At 39.9% G+C, this 21,322-nt stretch overlaps 1 protein-coding gene across 2 annotated transcripts in view; it reads left to right on the top strand.

Moving 5' to 3' along the window:
• The window catches only part of arhgap20b (Rho GTPase activating protein 20b), a 114,532-nt gene that overhangs the window by 55,202 nt on the left and 38,008 nt on the right, over positions 1-21,322 (top strand). For both annotated transcript variants that reach the window (XM_060832520.1, XM_060832521.1), the window contains exons 3-9: positions 404-574; positions 8,264-8,413; positions 8,522-8,563; positions 11,670-11,754; positions 14,779-14,856; positions 16,385-16,451; positions 19,869-20,057. In XM_060832520.1, coding sequence (XP_060688503.1) covers positions 404-574; positions 8,264-8,413; positions 8,522-8,563; positions 11,670-11,754; positions 14,779-14,856; positions 16,385-16,451; positions 19,869-20,057 — 782 coding nt within the window. The remainder of the gene's footprint in view (positions 1-403; positions 575-8,263; positions 8,414-8,521; positions 8,564-11,669; positions 11,755-14,778; positions 14,857-16,384; positions 16,452-19,868; positions 20,058-21,322) is intronic.

Here is a 21,322-nt window from a genome sequence, read left to right as displayed (position 1 = left end):
CGTGTAGACTCTCTCCACTGCCAGGACACATAGCAAATTTCATATAAATGAGGTGAAATTAGGTAATAGTGAGATGCTAATGTGAGCAAGTAGGCTTTCATTCTTCACAAGTAACATTCTTGTCTGGACACTAAAACCTTGGGTGGAAAATTGGAAACTTTCTTCTCAATATCAAGAACCTTACTTTCCGCACCTGTCAGATTATACCAACTAACTTACCACTGCCCACTCAGGGTCTGAGAAGATACTGCTGACTGAGAAGGTTAGAAGTTAAAATAGTATCTCACATTTCCTTGTACAACATAACAACAACCAAAGTTCTTCAGACAAATTTTTATAATTAATTCCATTCATTTTCTTACAACTTGGATTTTGTTTTGTGACAACTTACTTTTCTTCTTAGAGATGGATTGATATCCCCTACATCTCCTGACAGCAAGTCACTTGTTCGAGCCTTCAGTAGCCCCACAACGGCCTTTATCATGGATGAGCGGATCCAGATGACGACAGGATTACAGACACAGGAGAGGCATCTCTTCCTCTTTAGCGATGTCTTGGTGATTACAAAATCAAAGTAAGCATTTCATGTGCACTACTTCTAACTGACAACATCCCAAATTATATATTTTGCGTGAAATATGTTGCTGTTTGGTTGTTACTTGTTGAACATTTTGCCTTGTGGCAAATTGTGATGGGCTTTTCATTTACAATTCATCTTTATTACATGACTATCTCTGGGTGATCTATCATTGATGAATATATAGCTAATGGGAATGTAAGCTCTCGAATGACCAGCATATATTGCCTATTTCTTACTAACCTTAAGAATATCAAAATTAGAAGGAGAAGGAGACCATATGTCCCCTTAAGTCAGCCCCAACAACATCATCGCTAATCTGTCCTAGGCTCAACTCTTATTTCATGCCAGCTCCTCATAGTCCTCAACTTCCTGATATTTCAACAATCTATCTACCTTCTCTTTAAATACTTTCTGTGATCTAGGTTCCACAACTCTCTGGAATACAACATTGGAGACATTCACTACCTTCTGGGAGAAGGAATATCTTTGCATCTCAATCTTAAGTGCATGTTCCCATATTCTGTAACTATGTCCCCATTTGAGATTCCTCACTAATAGAAACATCTTCTCAAAATTTACCCTGTCAAGCCCCCACAGAATTTTGTTTGTTTCTACATGAACACACCTTATTCTTCTGAACTGTAATGAATAGCACATAATCTATTCAGTAATTCTTGATAAGTCACCTCCTTCATTCCAGCAAAACCAATGCCTCCTCCACTATCTCTGCTGCCTTTAAAACTCTTGGTTATAGGCCATTAGGTCTTGATGAGTGTCTACCATTAGCCCATTAGTTTGACAAAAGCTTTGGTCTTCATAGTAGAGACTGTTGCAAGAGCTTTCTTCCCAATGGCATAAGACCATAGCACCAAAAGATATAGGAGCAGAATCCGGCTCCTGTTTGCTCTACTATTTGATCATGGCTGATATATTTCTCAATCCCAGTGTACTGCCTTAACACTGTAACGTTTGATCCCATTACTAATCAAGAAACAACCTAATTCTGTCTTAAACACATTTAATGACTTGCTTCCATAGCTTTTTGCAGTAATGACTTCCACTGATTAACTGTCTCATATCTGAAGAGATATTCCTGCTCATCTCAATTCCACAGGATTGTCCTTTCACTTTGAGGCTATGTCCTTGGGCCTTGTCTCTCCTGCTAGTGGAAATGTCTTCTCCATGTCCAATCTATCCAGACATCTCAGTATGCTGTAAAATTCAATGAGACTCCCTGTCATCCTTCTAAACACACTGAGTGCAGACCCAGAGTCCTCAAACTCTCCTATGGTAAGCCCTTCATCCCCGGGATCATTCTTGTAAACCTCTCTGAACCCCCTCTAATACCAACACGTCATTCTTTAGATACAGGGCCCAAAACTGCTCACAATATTCCAAACACCGTCTAACCAGAGAATTATACAGCCTCTGCCCTTGTATTCTAGCCCTGTTGAAATGAATGCTAACATTGCATTTACCTGCCTAACCACCAACTAAGCCTGCATATTAGCCTTAAGAGAATCTTGAACTAGGATTCCCAAGTGCCTTTATGCTTCAGGTTTCCAAAGCCTTTCCACATTTAGAAAATAGTTTATGCCTCTATTCTTCTTACCAAAGTGCATAATCTCATACTTTCCCACATTGTATTCTATCTGTCATTTCTTTGCCCACTTTGCTAGCCTGTACACTTCCTCAACACTCCCTGGCCCTCCACCTATTTTTGTGTCATCTGCAAACTTAGCAACAATGCCCTCAGTTCCTTCATCCAGATCATTAATGTATAATGTGAGTAATTGTCCCAACACTGACTCCTGCAGAACTTTACTAATCACTGGCTGCTATCCTGAAAAAAACACCTCTATCCCCACTCAATGCCATCTGCCAATCCTCTATCCATGGCAATACCTTGCCTCTAACAACATGAACTCTTATCTTACTCTGCAGTGTCATGTGTTGCACCTCATTATAGGAAATCTGAATAGATCATGTCCACTGCTCTTCTTTGTCTAACTTGTTACCTCCTCAGAGAATTCCAACAGGTTTGATATGCATGACCTCCCCTTAACTAAACCTTGCTGACTCAGCCCTATTTTACCACGCACTTTCAAATACTCTGCAATCTCATCCTTACCACAAACCAACGACAGGCTATCTGGCATATAGTTTCCTATCTTCTGCCTCTATCCCTTATTGAACAGGGGTGTTACATTAGCCATTTTCCAGTCCTCTGGCATCCTCCCAGATTTCAGTGATTCCTGTAAGATCAAAATCCTCAGTTATCTTCTTCAAAATTTTGGGATGTAGTCCCTCCATTCTTGGTGAATTATCCACTTTCAGACTTTTCAGCTTCCCAGCACCTTTACTTAGTGATGACCCACCTCCTGACCCACCTCTGCCCCTTCACTGCCTCACTTAGCAACTTGTTTTTTTTTATCTTTGAGATGTTTGTCATTAATCCAACTTGAAGCCTGATGCAAGATTATCAGTAAGTTATCTGCCATTTCCCTGTTCCCCATTCTTAATTCCCTAGTTGCATCCTCCACAGGTCATACACTTACTTTAGCTTCTGCCTTCTACCACATTATGATTGCTACCTCCTAGAGAATTCTTAAATGAAAGATATCTTATTAATCCTACATTGTTATGCATTACTAGTTCTAAATTAGCCTGTTCCTGGGTAGGTTGTGCAATATATTGCTCTAAGAAACAATCCTGATACACTATATAAATTCATTGTCTATTGCTCATCTGATTTGTTAAGTCACGAATTGGATGAATATCACCCATGGCAATTTTAATGTGCTTCTGACATGCCTCCTTTATTTCTCAATATATATACTTTATCCTACAGTAAGGAAATACTTTGGAGCCTGTCAACACTCACCTGTGAGTTCTTTCCCTTGTTTTTCATTATTTAGATCCAAACCAATACCATATCATGATCTATTTCATGTATAGCTGTGTAAAAATTTTAGTTGTATAAATCTTTAGTTCAGTCACATTTGGAGTAGTTCCAGTTGTGTGCAGTTCTGGTTGCCAAACTATAGGGAGAATGTGAAAGCTGTGGAGAGAATGCAGAAGCGGTTTACCAGGATGTTGCCTGGATTGGAGTGTGTTAGCTATAAAACAAAATTGGACAAACTTTGTTTTTGCAGGAGTGTCAGAGGCTGAGGCACAACCTGACAGAAGTAAAGAAAATTATGATTGGTATGGATAGGATGGATAGTCAGAGTCTTTTTCTCAGAGTGGAAATGTCAAATACTAGAGAGCATAGACTTAAGGTGAGAGGGGGCAAGTTTAAAGAAGATGTGTGAGGAAAATTTTTTCCACAGAGAGTGGTAGACGCCTAGGACATGTTGATGGGGAGGTGGTAGAAGCAGATACAATATCAACATTTAAGAGGAATTTAGACAGACGCATGAAATAGGAAGGGAATAGAGGGACATAAACCATGTGCAGATAGATGCAAATAGTTTGGAATGGCACCATAGTTGGCACAGATATGGTGGAATGTTCCTGTACTGTACTGTTCTATATTTTATGTTCTCACCACTTTCCACTACACTGATACTTTCCTTTATTAACAAATCTACCCCCACCTCATTTTCCTTTTTGTCTATTCTTTCCAAATATTGAATATCCTTGAATATTGAGTTCTCAGTTTTAGTCATCTTGCAGCCACGTTTTTTATTAGTTAAAAAGTCACTTTCATTTATTTCTATTTGCACCATTGACTTATCTATCTTGTTATGAATATTGTGTGCATTCAAACGAAGTCCCTGTGTGGACCACGACAGCTGGATCCATTCCTCCCACTCTAAGTTCCTCTCAAGCTCAGAGAACATTTCCTGAACCTTGACACCACGTTATCAAATGCCTTTGGGGCCTCTATTTTTTTGTTCAGAGAACAGTATCCATTCACTTAATGTACTATCTCTACTGCTGCTACTGCATTTCTCTTTTTCCCTTCACTTGAATGGCATTCTACACCGTGGTGTTGTGATCAGTTCTGTCATCCTCCCAGTTGTCTGTGCCCTTGACCACACCAGGAGCAATAACTTTGTTAAGATTGGACAAGGGAACGGACTGAGGCTTTTGTAAAGCTAAATTCTGGATCTCAATACCTGCCTCAGTTGCAGCCACACCCTATTGTCCCAGACTACAGACTAAATTTTATGTCATCAATCTAAGGAGTGTGACTGTCTCCTGAAAAATGATGTCCAGGAACCTCTCCCCTCCTTTATGTGTCACAGTGTCCTCAGCTTGGAATCTAGATCATCAGCTCTGAACTGAAGTTCCTCAAGCTGCCAACACATTCTACAGATGTGGTTACCATGCATCACGCCAGTGCCTACCAACTACCACATTCTGGAGTGAGGGTGAGTTCTTGAGATGGTACACCACCTTCTTGAACCACTGCAGTCCAACACTGCTGCTTTTAGGTTTTGAGCCACTGATAGTGAAGGAGCAACAATATCATTCTGAGCCAGGATGGTCTATAGCTTAGAAGAGATTTTATTCCTTCTAAGTGGTAGAAGTCAAAGGTTGGACTTATAATGGCAAAGGAAACTTGGCAAGCCGCTAAAGTGTATCTTGTAGAGAGTGTATAATGCTGCTGATGGAGGGAATGAATTGTTAAAGTTTTTTGATGGGTTGCCAATTAGCAAGCTGCTCTGATGCGAATGATATTGTGAGATATCAGAGTTGTACTCGTCTTCCACACATCTGACTTGTGTCTGGCTGAAAATAGACAGGTTTTGGGGAGTCATAGCTGAGTTACTTGCTGAAGAATTTCATGCCTCTGACATGCATTTGTTTCCATAACATTTATATGTTTAGTTTAGTTAAGTTTCTAGTCAATGATAAACCTCATGATGCCACTGGTGGGACTTGCACCAATGGTAATGCCACTGAATATGATTAAATTCTTTCTTCATAGAGATGGTCATTGCCTGGCACAGTTTTTTCTACTAATGAATCCTGATTATTGCCCAGATCTTGATCCATATGGATACTGGCTGCTTCAGTATCTGAGGAGTTGTGAATGTTTTTGAACACTGTTCAATCGGAAGAGAGCATTCCAAACTCTGACTTTGTGGAGGGAGGGTCATTGATGAAACAACTGAGGATGGCTGGTCTGAATACACTATCCTGAAGAAACTAGCAAATCTGACAGATTATAGATGGTACCAGACCTGCTACAATTCTACAGCAGTTTCTGTTTTAATTTCAGGTTTCCAACATTTATCATAATTTTCTTTTAATTTTGCTTTAACCCTGAGAAACTCTTGCAATAATGTCTCCGGAATAAAATGACTAATATTCAACAATCAGAACCAACTTTTGTTTTCCATGTATGTCTCTAACCACTGGGGAGTTTTGCCCTGATTTCTATTTAGTTCATTATGCTAAGGCTCCTTGATATGAACATGAGTCAAATGGTGCCTGTCAAGGGAATCACTCTCACCTTAAGTCTGGAATTCATCTTTTTTGTCCCTCCCTAACAGGACTGTGATGGACCAATGATACAAAATATGGATTGAAATGGCTTAAGAAAGCAACTTACCTCCAATTTCTCAAGGACAATCAGGGATGGGGAGAAAATGCTGGCCTTACCAGTGATATTAACGTTCAATGAATGAATTTTAAAAACCATAGACTTTAAACAGTTACCATTGATTAACCAACTACATAATTATTAGCTCATATACCCTCAATGTACAATTCTGCACTCTATGAAAGGTAATGTGGGAAAAGGATTTATAAATCTTATATATTCTAAGTATTAAGTTTGCTCGCTGAGCTGGAAGATTTATTTTTAGACTTTTCTTCACCATACTAGGTAACATCATCAGTGAGCCTCTGGTGAAGTGCTGTGGTATGTCCCGCCTCTCTATTTATTGGTCTTGGTTTCTTAAAGGAGTGATGTCATTTCCAGTTCTTTTTTTAGGGGAAAGTAGATGGGATCTAAATCAATATGTTTACTGATGGAGTTCTGGTTAGAATGCCATGCCTCTAAGAATTCTTGTGCTTCTCTTTGTTTCATCTGTCCTAGGATGTGTGTGTTGTCCCAGCAAAATTGGTTTGATTCCGCAGAAATAGACCTAAACAAGCGGACACAATGCAACCAAAAAGTATAGCCTTACATCAAAGCCATATCAGAAATAACTTCCAACTACTCACACCCCTTGGCATTATGATAGCCCACAAACCTACCAACACACTTAAAACAGCAACTGATGAAACTAAAGGATCCATTCAATACTACCAGCAAAGCTAACGCCATTTACAAGATACCATGCAAAAACTGTAAAAAACGCTACATCGGACAAACAAGCAGGAAACTTGCTACCAGAATACAAAAACACCAACTAGCCACCAAAAGACATGACCCACTCTCACTAGTTTCCATACATACAGAGAAAGAAGGACTTCACTTTGACTGGGACAACACACACATCCTAGGACAGGCGAAACAAAGACATGCACGAGAATTCTTAGAGACATCCATTAATAAGCACATCAATTTAGACCCTATCTACCTTCCCTTAAAAAAAAAGAACTGGAAATGACATCACCCACCTTAAGAAACCAAGACCTATAAATAGAGAGGCAGGACATACCACCAGCACTTCACCGGAGTCTGTCACTAATGATGCTACCTAGTATGATGACAAAACATCTGAAAATAAACCTTCCAGCTCAGCGAGCTAACTTACATACTTATCAACAACCTGAGCTACAAATCTTCTCAAAAATCGCTAATCTTATATATACTGTAATTATTTATCAAAACAACAAGGGGAAACTCTTTGTGGTGGTTTTTCTTGGTCATCTGGTAAGCTATTAGTTAACAGTTTTTTTTGTGTAATGTGCTTCTGAACAGCAAACTAAAGGATGTAAAAAGTGACACTTTTTTTTACACTTTACTATCACATTATAACTTAATCTACAAAGATAGCAAAAAACATCACATCGTTATAAAGAGATGAAAAATGAGATTTCTTTAACTCCACCTCTGCTGCTTCTTTCTCAGCAATATGTTTGGTTTATCTGTGATGCTGAGGAATTGGGCTCCTGGCCCAGTCTCCCACTGCCTTATTTGGGTGCAGCACAGTAAGTTCCAACTGAAACATGATGTTCTGCCTTTACTAAATGGTGCAAACACATTCAGCAAACATAGTACTGTATCTGGAACTGACTCACGTATGAGACGAGATAAAAATTTTCATGATGAAGTAGATATAAACATTAATATTTTACAAATGGTTTATTTGGTACTTGTGCAATGCAGAATGTAGGTGATTGAAGGAGGACAGCCTCTCTGATTTAAGATGGCCAAACGCCATTGAGGTAATGCACTGGAGTACTGTGCTTGAAATTGGAAAGGAGAACATATTCAATTTAACATCACTGTTATTTCTTTTTTCCTGAGGATTGACTCTTTGCAAGATCATGCATGCATGGGAGCTTGTAGCCCTCCATTATCTCATCTAATTGGCAATTCTTCGTATGGGAGCCTAAACAGTAGGTGCCACCTGGTTATTCAACTGTGGAAGCCACACAGCCAACTTCATTTTCATCTAATAGTCACATAAACACTTTCCAGCAGATGTCACCTTGTGCTCATCATCTCCCAGAGATGTGTTTAGATTTTTCACTTCATTCTTTAATTCAATACAGGTCTTCAACTAATTTAAAGCTGAAGAATCAGGTCAGATTGTGTGAAATGTGGACAGCCTTCTGCATTGATGAAGTATGTGAGAGGAAAACAACTCCAGAAAATTCTTTTGTCATCGGATGGCCCACAACTAACTGCGTGATCACTTTTAGGTGAAAGATCATTTTGAAAACTTAAATTTAAATTTTCCGGAAGGGAGCAATGGAGACATTTTAATGCAATGTGTCAAAAACAACTAATCTTTCCTAAATATCTTTCAGTTCTACAGAAACAAAGGAAAGATGGCTTTCAGCACTTCAATGGTAAGAATTTCAATTCTTCTTTACATCATAGGCTGTTTTATGTGGTTCAGAGTGGTGCCTCTGTGGTGTTACCATGGCAAAATCACATTAAAACAGATATTAAATCTTTGATTTCTCTCTTGTCTGCCACTCTCTGCTACCTCGCCATGGGGATTTTCTTCACTCGTGAGTCTAGATAGTGAGTTTCAATTGGCTATTCAGTTGTAGAAGCCATCACAACCTGATCCTGACCTACTCCCATTTGATAATTACATTTTTATACTTTCGAGGAAGGTTCACTGAAAAGTGAACAAATCTTTAAACTTACTGTTGGAGTGTTGTCCAGGAGTAATCCAAATGTGACTGTGGGCTAGGTTCAGATGCTACTAACTGCAACCAACATTGCTGTTTCAATCAATATCTATTCTCCCAATGAGGTACAGGGCTACTAGATTGCCATCAGCTTGTCAATGGACATTTTTAGCCTGACCAACAGGCTTACTAATTCACAGGAATGATTTGAAAGAGTCCATGGGCTACCACTGCTTACCTGAGTTAGAGCCCAAACACCACTGTGCTAATGCTATCTGGTAGCATTCCCCCATTTGACATGGAGTAAACAAACACCACCTTCATCTTAAGATTATTATTGGCTACAAAATATCAAGAACTGAGCTTAAGATGTCAATAGATGATACTTGAAGAACTAAACATGATGGTTAAGCGGATCTGGACACTAACATCTGCAGTGTTGATTTGTCTCTTTTAATAAATAGTATAGAGTTGGTATTGGAATAAAACCAGAACATGCTGGAGAAACTTAGAAGTGTGGAGAGAGAAACAGAGTTAATGTTTCAAGTTCATTGTGATTCATCTTTGGAACAGCTTTGGTATTGCTTGGAAAGTGTCTTGCTTGATGATAAATCTGGTGTATTATATTGTACTTGCTTGTATTGATAATAATTAATTATATTATTATGACATGGCTTTGCTTACACTCCTCAAGATTACAGACAACAGATGACAATTATTCTGGAACATCTCAGTGGGGATGCTTCTTATAATTTTAGACAAATGAAAACTGCTTTAAGATTCACATAATACAATTCCAGTTGCATACTAAGCTTCATTATTCTCAGGACCGAGTTTCTGCATTGGTCATGAGGAAATCTGAGTCGCCCCTCTTCATGCTTCCTGAAGTGCAGTAACATTGACAATTGCTTTAAAATGAACATATAAGCAGCTTTCAGACAAGTGTAAATTGACTGGTTCCACATCACGCTGACACCCAGATGAGAAATTGGCTTAACATTGTATGGATGTGCTTAATTGGCAAGAGCTATCTAAAATCATATTACTCTGTCACATTGCTTATGTTGTTAAGTGACAACAGTAATGAGATTTTTCTACTTCCTAGAAGATACATCTATGATTTCCTCAATATATCTGTGTGCTGAAAGCTAGCTGTTACTGAAGTGTTAGGGTGAAAGGTGCTCAAAATATTTGGATGTGCTCACAGTCAATGTCATTCAGATATTCCATATTTTGCTGTGGTATTAAATATGGAGATTTCACCAGGTTTGTTACAGTCTCCCTGCTAAACATTACCTTCTTAGGCTTATTGTTACTGACATTACTGGTTATTTGTAACTAATATGAAAATCTTGGTGGTAGATAATACTCCACACATGCCAACAGACACGAAGGATAACTCCTCTGCTCATAATGCTCCATCTCTTAAAAGTCCTGTGCTGTTAAAACACTGAAGGGACAGTCACCATTGTGACTAAACATCTGAGATGAGGGAGGAAATCCTATCATTCTGTAGGATTAAAAGATCCCAGGTTTCACTTCAGATCTGCAATTATCTCACCTGAATCATATTTAACTCTAGACTAGAAATATCAGCCAGAGTTCCTGCTCCTTAATACATGCCAGAATCTTGAACTGGAAATTTTATGAGAACTTCGAACTATCATGCCCAAGTCACATGGCCTGCTGGGAGCCACTGTCAAAGCTGACACATGAAGAATGACTTAAATAAAATAGAAAGTGATGGAGAAGCTGAGCATCTGTAGCATCCAATGGCATCTGTAGAGAGAGAACAGAGTTACTCTTTCAAGCTCAACGACTCTTCTTCCGAACTGTTTCCAAATCTAATTCCAAAAAATAGTCACATTTGAATCAAACCATTCACTCAGTTTCTCTCCCCACAGGGCGGACTTGGGTAGACTTAGACTTAGACTTAGACTTACAGTGTGGAAACAGGTCCTTCGGCCCAACAAGTCCACACCGACCCGCCGAAGCGCAACCCACCCATACCCCTACATTTACCCCTTACCTAACACTACGGGCAATTTAGCTTGGCCGATTCACCTGACCCGCACATCTTTGTGACTGTGGGAGGAAACCGGAGCACCCGGAGGAAACCCACGCAGACACGGGGAGAACGTGCAAACTCCACACAGTCAGTCGCCTGAGTCGGGAATTGAACCCGGATCTACAGGCGCTGTGAGGCAGCAGTGCTAACCACTGTGCCACCGTGCCGCCCACGAAGATACTGGAGATTAGAGTCAAGATTAGAGTGGTGGTGGAAAAGCACAGCAGGTCAGGCAGCATCCATGGAGCAGGAAAATCGACACTTCAGGCAAAAGCCCTTCATCAGGAAGGGGTGATCAGGTCCTGATGAAGGGTTTTTGTCCAAATTGTTGATTTTCCTGCTTCTCGGATGCTGCTTGACCTGTGGTGATTTTCCAACACCATTCAAATTTTGACTTCTCTCCCCACAGACCTGCTGAGCTTCTCCACCATTTTCTGTTTTTATTTCAGATCTCCAGCATCCACAGTATTTTGCTTTTATTTGATCAGGCATGGCTACTTGAAAAGGTACTGAAGAACCTTTGGTATCAAGCAAACTATAATCCTTTACAGGAGTCAAGAGGAACGGAAAGAAGAAAGTTGGAAGAAATGTTTTCTTAATTCTCAGCAATGCTATTTGCCTGTGGAATATATTGTTTCAGACCTTCTTCGGTTGTGCAAGATCAAAGCAGATTATTTATTGATGTCAAATTCCTGTTAGCAGTTTATGTGCAGCGATATTAATCATAACAACACTTCCTGTACACAGGCAAATCAAAGAGATGAAGCAAGATGAATATCCCAAGAAGATGTCAATGAAGATGCTAGTGATGACAATGCAGAGTGGTGCTTCAGTATGTGTTGTCGCTTCTAACTTAATTTATATTAAATATTGGCAAAGACAGATTTTTCAAATTTCATGTGATTAAGATTGTGGTTTTTGCTAAAATTAGAAAAATGGTTTCTGTTCAGAAAAGGTTTTAAGAGATGCTGTAAATGGTATTAGCCTAAATTTTCCAATCAGGATTAGAATACCTGCTTCCAGTGGTGACTAGCCAAAAAAAAAATTCCTTTCCTCTGATAGTTCTATTCAAACTTCCAATGGAGAAGCTTGCAGAACTCTCTCAGCGCATTAAACCTCAGAGAGGGCAGCAAAGTGAATCTGTACAGAAGCCAGACCCACTGATTACAGCTTTCTGTTCTAATCTGCTAAGAGTTTCAAGATCCCAAAGCTTCTCAATGTGTGTGACTGATGGTGTGAGTAAATGATCGTGCAAGTGACTGAGTGTGTGAATGAATGACTTTGTAAGTAACTGAATTTTTCTTTCATTCATGAAATGTGGATGTTGCTGGTGGCCAGCATTTACTACCCATCTCTAGTTGCCCTTGAAAAGATGGTGGTGAGCTGCCTTCTTGAACAGCTGTAGTCCATATGATGTGGGTTGATCCACAATACTGCTAGGGAGGGAATACCAAGATTTTAATCCAGTGACAGTGAAAGAACAGTGATATATTTCAAAGTAAAAAATGAGGTCTGCAGATGCTGGAGATCACAGCTGCAAATGTGTTGCTGGTCAAAGCACAGCAGGTTAGGCAGCATCTCAGGAATAGAGAATTCGACGTTTCGAGCATTCCTGATGAAGGGCTTATGCTCGAAACGTCGAATTCTCTATTCCTGAGATGCTGCCTAACCTGCTGTGCTTTGACCAGCAACACATTTGCAGATATATTTCAAAGTCAGGATAGTGAGTGATTTGATGGTAAACCTGCAGGTGGTGTTCCCGTGTATCTGCTGCCCTGTCCATCTAGAAGGAAGTGGTCATGGGTTTGGAAGGTGCTGTCTGAGAATCCTTGGTAAATTTCAGCAATGCATGTTATAGGTAGTACACACTACTGCTATTGAGCACCAGTGGTGGATGGAGTGGATGTTTATGAATGTGGTGCCAATCAAGAGGACTGCTTTGTCCTGGATGGTGTCAAGCTTTTTGCGAGTTGTTGGTTCTGCAGTCATTCAGAAAATTGGGAAGTATTCCATGACACTCCTGACTTTTGCCTTGTTGATGATGGACAGGCTTTGGTGAATTAGGAGGTGAGTTACTTGTTGCAGTATTCTTAGCTTCTGGACTGCTCTTGCAGCCACTGTGTTTATGTGGTGAGTCCAGTTGAGTTTCCGGTCAACGGTAACCCCAAGGATGTTGATAGTGAGGGATTCAGTGATGGTAACACCATTGAATGTCAAATGGCAGTGGTTAGTTTGTCTCTAATGGCCATTGCCTGGCATTTGTGTGGTGTAAATGTTACTTGCCACTTGTCAGCCCAAGCCTGGGTATTGTCCAGATCTTTTGCATTTGAACATGTATCCGAGGTGTCACGAATAGTACTGAACATTGTTCAATCATCAGTGAACATTCTCACTTCTGACCTTATAATAAAAGCCATTGCTGAAAAGCTGAAGATGGTTGGGCCTAGGACACTACCCTGAGGAAAACCTGCAGAGATCGGGTGGCACAGTGGCTCAGAGGAAGCACGGTGGCTCAATGATTAGCACTGCTGCTTCACAACCCCAGGGAACCAGGTTCAATTCCACTCCTGGACAACTATCTTTGTGGAGTTTGTACATTCTCCCCGTGTTTAATGGGTTTCTTCTTATTGCTTGTGGCAAGACTACAGAGCTTAGATCTGATCTGTTGGTTGTGGGATCACTTATCTCTGTTTATCATTTGCTGCTTATGCTGTTTTGGATGCTATTATTCCTATTTGTAACCTCATTTGGTGTTGTTCCTGGCATGCCCTCCTGTACTGTCCATTAAACCAGGGTTGATCCTCTGGCTTGATGGGAATGGTTGAGTGGGGGATATGTTGGGCCATGGAGTTACTGATTGAGCTGGAATACAATTCTGCTGCTATTGATTGCCCACAGCGCCACATGGATGCCCAGCCTTGAGTTTAGATTAGATTAGATTACTTACAGTGTGGAAACAGGCCCTTCGGCCCAACAAGTCCACACCAACCCGCCGAAGCGCAACCCACCCAAACCCCTACATTTACCCCTTACCTAACACTACGGGCAATTTAGCATGGCCAATTCACCTGACCCGCACATCTTTGTGACTGTGGGAGGAAACCGGAGCACCCGGAGGAAACCCACGCAGACATGGGGAGAACGTGCAAACTCCACACAGTCGCCCGAGGCAGGAATTGAACCCGGGTCCCTGGTGCTGTGAGGCAGCAGTGCTAACCACTGTGCCACCGTGCCGCCCCTAGATCTGTTTAAAGTCTGCCCCATTTAGCACAGTGGTAGAACCACACAACACAATGGAGGATATTGTCGATGTGAAGGTGAGATTTTGTCTCCACAAGGACTGTGTATTGGGCACTCTCACTCTTTACTGTCGTGGACAGATGCATTTGCAGCCGGCAGATCGATGAGGATGAGGTCAAGTATATTTTTTCCTCTTGTTGGTTCCCTCACAACCTGCTCCAGACCCAGTCTAGCAGTTATGTCCTTTAGGACCCGATCAGTAGTGCTGCTGCTGAGCCATTCTTGGTGGTGGACATTGAAATTCCCCGCTTCAGGTACATTTTGTACCCATGCCACACTTAGTGCTTGCTGCAAGCATCGTCCAACAGAGCAGTAGTGATTCGTCATCTGAGGGAGGACAGTGTGTGGTAACCAGCAGGAATTTCCTTGCTGGAATAAATAGAGCTAGGTGTTTGATGACTGGTGTGGACACTGGTGTGGATGATTCAAAGAATTTCCTTCTGTAATTTAAAGCTGTATAATTCTATGACTGAACACATTACACCATTCTTGAAAAATGTAAAAATTAAAATATGTTCAGATGAAACTAACACGGGCATCTGTTTTGATTTACTAGGCATTAACACTTATGGTGGGTAACACAGATACAGCGAGAAAGGTAATTAAAATGGCAGCTCAACAGCTCAATGCAAAAGTAAGTTGAATTGTTTTATGTTTGTACATTGCTTAGGAACCATTACACATCAATTACACTTACTGTGCATGAGGCAATCTCCCAAGTCCTGCTCACAGATAACTTTGAATTTGGAGTATAAATTGATGTATGGATACCAATTTGGTTTCAATATGTAATTTTAGACGGTATCCATTTAACATCAGAGGCCAATTGTAAACTTGTAACTTTCAGGTGATGGGACAGTGAGTGGCATCTTTTGGATTATTTTTGTATCTGTAACAATATGTAATATTTAGAGTGTGATATCTCACAAATGATGAACATTTATGAGATGCAAAATTGGTAAATATAAACTGACAGATTGCTAGTGACATTACCACAGTGGGTTAGAGGTTGCATTTTTCCAAGAAACGCAGTTGGGGTGATAAATGTTACAATTTTCAACAGGTGGAATAATCAACACAGTGGCTCTGAAATTTTGTCAAATTTTATTGCTTCAGATTTGCTTTTCTCTTCATGGTAGTTGTTAGTCTCTGGGTCAATATCGATTCAGAGATTTGTGAGCTTTCTGATTGGTGATCAATTTCCATTGTGGGAGTGTGTTATCTAGCATGTTCTTTTAAGGCCATGGAGTCCACTCATATAAGTCAATACAGTTTGATGTCTTTCAGAGTTTAGCTATTCTTGATGATGGAACATTTTAGATTGAAATATTTCAGGCTGTAGCTTTTAACTATGCAATGAAAGTTATTATAGATGTTAGTTTGAAATGTTTATGTGCTCATAGCAAACAAAATTCAGATATATTTGTCTCATTAAGTGAAAACGTACTTAGCAAAGTATGAATTTAATTAAAAATACCTTTTATTAGCTGTTACATAATTTTCCAAAAAGCTAACTGTGTTGATGTACCCATATATCAATAAATCACAAAAAGAATCCAATTATTTAAATTATTCACGACCAAAATGCAAGAAGAAATACAGAAATGCTATTAAGTCTCAGATTGTTAATTATTTACACCACTGTAAATTCCCATTTCCAAGTAAATAATGGGAATATAATGCATTCCACCCACCTATGTGGGTGAAGAGGTCATGGCCAACATCAATCTTCTATTTTTCTCCTAAGTTATAGTGGTAACCACCTCTATCAATCAGCATTACAAACTGGAAACCCTCCTGGGTGAACAAAGTGAATGAAAATTCCAGTGAAGCTTCCCTCTTCGCTTCATTAAGTTTATAGATTACTTTGCCCTCACAGATCACCCTTCCTTCACATGGGCAGAAATTAGCAGTGCTGTAGACAACCACCCATGCATGAATGGAAATCAACTTCCATCTACCGAAAAGAAACAACTACACTCCCCCATCCAACATCCACCTCTGTGAACCCCAATTACACACCAACAATTGATTCACTTTCCACCCCCATTACAACCCTCATGACTGAACAGAAATCATGGACTTTGAGGTATAGTTTGCCTGCTCATATTCATGTGAATTGAATCGTAACATTAATTGATTTTTATTTACAAATCAAACAGGACAGAGCTTATAATTACCAGCTTTGGGTGATTTCAGGAAAAGAGGCTACACCATACCCACTGATTGGTAAGTACTGGTTTTAATCTTGAGATGATTCAGTGATTAGGTTTAGTATGCCTTAAAATAGGACAAGCTTCACTACTGCATAGAGGCAGAAACATTTCTGTTGCTGGGGAACTCTATTGATAGCCTAGTTGTGGGGAAAAAATCATGTGCTACAGAAATAAGACAACTCACCAGATTCAATCCAAAGTATTGATAATGCTAGAAATTTGAACGAAAAACAGCATCTGTGGAGAGAGAAACAGAGATAGACAGACATTTGTTCTCCAATTAAAGACAAAAGATACATCAAGGAACATTTGAGCCCAGTAGGACAGCTGACAGCAACCCCGCCAGGACAGGTGAGTGCTTTTACAGGATATTGAGACCTTGAAGGCTCCCTGAAGTGGAGATGTTCATCAAGATCTTCCTTCGGTAGTGAGAAAGATGACATAGTATGATGAGGCGCTGTAATGACGAGGATTGACCTCTCCAATGGTCATTTTTGGACTTCAGTGAACAGCCTCCTCTTGCTATCAATTAACTTAGCCACACATGATCTATTGCCCTTCCCCTGAGAAGCTGTGTTTGAGTCTGGCCTCTCCGATATTGGAAAAGTTGCAGCATTGTTTCAAAATAGGCCTTGGTTTAGACTGTTAATGACTTCATTGATTGGCTGCTTCTGTAAAATATCTTAGCTCCCATAGCCCACTGCAGATGGGAAAGTCACCCAGAGGCAGGATAGTGTTTGTCAGCTATCTTACTGAGGTTTCTTACTAGCTTCCTGATGTCCTCAACTCCAAACCTCTTTCCACAGAGCTGGGAAGACTTAGCCCTGTTTTTGTCTCCATTGACGCTGCCAAACTGCTGAATATTTCCTGCATTTCCTGTGTTTATTCCGGACTCAGTCATAATCTGTGTTCAGTTGGATAAATAAAGACATGGCAACAGCTGAGAAGTGGGAATTTGCCAATGTTCCCTGAGCTATAATGGAATAAATAAAACAGCAAGGGTTCCAGCTCTTGATCACTATCAAACATCCCCAGTAGAAAGTTAACAGATGTGAAGCTGAATTGGGGCATGATCAGGTTTACTTATGGTTCACCTTTTTTAACACCAGATAATGGGTATTTAATTGATGAGATTAAGAGACAGCAATTCATTGGCTCACAGCTGTGGATCAGATAGTAGCACACTCGCCTTTGAACTATAAAGGTTGTGGATACAAATCTCAAGTTTTGAGCACAAAGATCAAAGGTGACTCTCTAGCATTACAGCATAGGATATGAGACATGAAACCATGGCCCCATCTGCTTACTTAGGTGGTGTAAATGACCCTTTAACAGGGTCTTAGAGAGGACCAAAAGGTAACCTCCATGCCCTGTTAATATTTATCCCTCAAAGCACATGATAAAAATATATTGTCTGCTGTTTATCATGTTGCTGTATGTGGGGGGTTGCCAACCATAAACTAGCCACTTATGGTTATACAATCTAGCAGTGAATACACTTCAAGCAAATTATCTCATTGGCAGTAAGCATGGTTGTGAATGGTATTTTATATTTATCAGGAAGTCTTCCTCTTTTTCTCATGCAGCTCCTATATCTTAAGGGAAACAGAGTAAAAGATTTTAAAAATGTGAAATGGAATAAATTATCATCTTTGACAATTCTGGCATAGATCTTAACATGCTGGAAGCAATCCTACACTTAAAGATCTGTATATTCACAGTCCTGGTTCTGTCTGTTCTGCCACTCCATTTAGAATTTTACTACTTTGGATATATTACCTGTTCCTTGTTTTTCCAAAAGCAAAGTAAAATGTCTTATAAGTAATTTATGGTGAGTATTTTTGCTCAGTGAGGTGAATGGAATATATCTGAATGCTTTATATATAATGTTAGGTCGAGTGCTGTGTTATATCAAATTGAAATAAGGCTCCCGCTACCCTGTAGTTTTCTTTGTCTGGTTTTGGATCAGCCAGGAGGGTTCTTGAGCAGGTATCTGTAAGTTCCTGAAATGAAAACTTCACCAAAAGGTAATAAATGCACAGGGGAAATAGTGGTATAACAGTAATACCATTGGACTAGTCATTTAAAGATTAGAGTGGTGCTGGAAAAGCACAGCAAGTCAGGCAGCATCCGATGAGCAGGAAAATTGACATTTCGGGCAAAAGTCCTTCATCAGGCATAGAGGCAGGGGGCCTCCAGGGTGGAGAGATAAATGGGGCAGTGGGGCTGGGGAGAAGGTAGCAAAGAGTACAGTAGGTGAATGGGGGTGGGGATGGAGGTGATAGGTCAGAGAGAGGGTGGGGGAAGGTAGCTCTTTGCTACCTTCTCCCCAGCACTCCCTTCCCCCCGCTCCCCCCCATTTATCTCTCCACCCTGGAGACTTCCTGCCTCTATTTTTGATGAAGGGCTTTGGCCTGAAACATCAATTTTCCTGCTCCTCAGATGCTGCCTGACCTGCTGTGCTTTCCCAGCGCCACTCTAATCTAAACTCTGGTTTCCAGCATCTGCAGTCCTCGCTTTTGCCTAGTCATTCAGAGACTCAAACTAACACTCTGGGAACACAGGTTTGAGGCATAACATGGCAGCTCATGGAATTTAAATTTAACTAATAAATCTGGAATTGAAAGTTGATCTTATTTATGGTGTCATGAATCAATTGTCATGAAGATCCATCTGATACATGCATGTTATTTCAGGAATCTGCCATCCTTACCTGATCTGGGACTCCAAAGCCACTGCTTAGTGGCTTACTTTTAACTGCCTTCTGAAATGGCACTAGCAAACCATTTAGTTCATGGGTAATTAGAAACAGACAACAAATAATGGCCTTGCTAATCACATCCACAGCTCATGAATTTTTTTTTAAAAATCATGACCGATACATAGAAAACTTACAGACAGGCAAATTACAGACATTCAGATCCCACAAGCAACTGCAAGATAAATGATGAACAATTTGTTTAGTTTTTATTAGTTATGAGGGGAATGTTTGCCAGTATATCAGCAGAACTCCTTTGCTCTTCTTTGAATTGAGTGTTCTAATACTGTATTAATGCTGTTTAAAAATCTGAGGCAAACAGTGCACACAATTTTGCAGCTTATGAAACATAGAAATAGTTCAGACAGTCCAGGCTGGTGTTATTTTTCCACTTCAGCCTCCTCCCTTCTTTCTCATCTAAATCTATCATTTTAACCCCTATTTCTTTCTCCCTCATATGCTTATCAAGCTTTGTCCTAAACTTATCAACACTTTTTACTTTAACCACTTCCTGTGGCAGTAAGTTCCATGTTCTCATCACTTCAGAAGTTTCTTCTGAATTCCCAGTTATATTTCCTGGTGACTATCCCTATCTTAAATTGATGGCCTAATGCCAAGATCAACTATTTACTTCTCAGAGCTAAACAAAGTGTTTTCCATTTTATGTTACAGGACATGAGCAACCATTTAGTGTAATGATGAACTGCCTCAGAGATTTTACAGCTCACATGGAAAGATCTGATATTAATACCCAATCGCAGGGTAGCAACAGAGCCATCCTCTTTGAGGATCTCCCAAAAGCCAAGCAATGTCAGTTTATTCTGAAGCCAAGGCCCCAGCCAGACATCCATGTAACCAGAGGTGAGTGATGTGTAAAATAATCAAAGACATTGTTGGAGGATAAAGCGGAAGTTAAGTTACTGTAAAAAGTTCCAAACCAGTAAAAGATTACTTTGAACTGTTATAAGGAGGGTATTCTTTTTGCAAAATAACACATGGAATGGATGTCCAAGCAGAACGATGGACATAGAAAGCCTAAAGTCATTTAAGAAACATTTGCTTCAAATACTTACTTCAATTAATGAAGTTTATGTATGTTCTGATTGGCCTATGGTTCTTGAATCACGCATAGCAGAATAGATTTAAGAGTAGTAGTGAAAGGCAACGCTTGTACTAAGTACTAAATGTAATTATATATACAGTATGCGCAGCTAATATGCACCCAGTGTACAGAGTTTAATTTTTTTTTAATCTGACAGAATATTTTGATAACAGTTTTCAACAGAAGGCAATTACATCTTTGGCTTTTGAGGTATTTGAGGTGATTAGGTCAGGTAGAAACCAGCTGGTTAGACATTTAAAATTGCTGAGGAGATTTAGCTGCTGATATCCTGCTGCATTCATGTTGTTCATTTTAATATCCTGAATATGTGGCAAAATATTTGCCAAAAACTTGAAAGGACCTTTCTCTTTCAATATATAGATCAAGCTCTGAACATGTTCCAAAATTGCAATGACCTGAACAGGCAAGTCATTATGGGTTTTCCATCAGGTGGAGATAGTAAGAAGAGGAACCAAAACAAAATGAGACTTAAATAAGCAATTTTCTTATCCTATTTGAACAATTGTACTATGAAGACCCATACAGAAAGTTAGTTCTTTTCTGTTGTTGATATCCTCCAATTACCCAACCCTTCCCAAATCCAAAATCATCCAAAAGCTCTCTCCCCATGAGGCTTACCTAAGTGTCAGTAACTATTCTTCCGGTCCTGGTCAACTTCCACCTGAAATTATGATCCTGTATGCCAGCTGGCTTCCCACCCATTTCAATACTCTAAATACATTCTGACTAGAGTCTTATCCAGCCTCAGCAGTACATCTCTGCTCTTGGTATTCTAGCCTTCTCAAGATGAATGCTAACCATGCATTTGCCTTCCTAACTGTCCAATGAATCTACATGTTAACCTTAGGAGAATTCTGAACTAGGATGCCCAACTCCCTTTGTGCTTCAGATTTCCAAGCCCTTTGACAAATTTAGAAAATAGTCTACATTGCTATTCTTCCTGCCAAAGTGCATAACCTCACATTTTCCCACATTGTATTCCATTTGGCACTGCTTTGCTCAT

The sequence above is a fragment of the Hemiscyllium ocellatum genome, chromosome 11 (genome assembly GCF_020745735.1).
Source record: "Hemiscyllium ocellatum isolate sHemOce1 chromosome 11, sHemOce1.pat.X.cur, whole genome shotgun sequence".
Lineage (NCBI taxonomy): Eukaryota > Metazoa > Chordata > Chondrichthyes > Orectolobiformes > Hemiscylliidae > Hemiscyllium > Hemiscyllium ocellatum.
The sequence above is the reverse complement of the archived record's forward strand: the minus strand, read 5'-3'. Positions and strand labels throughout refer to the sequence as shown.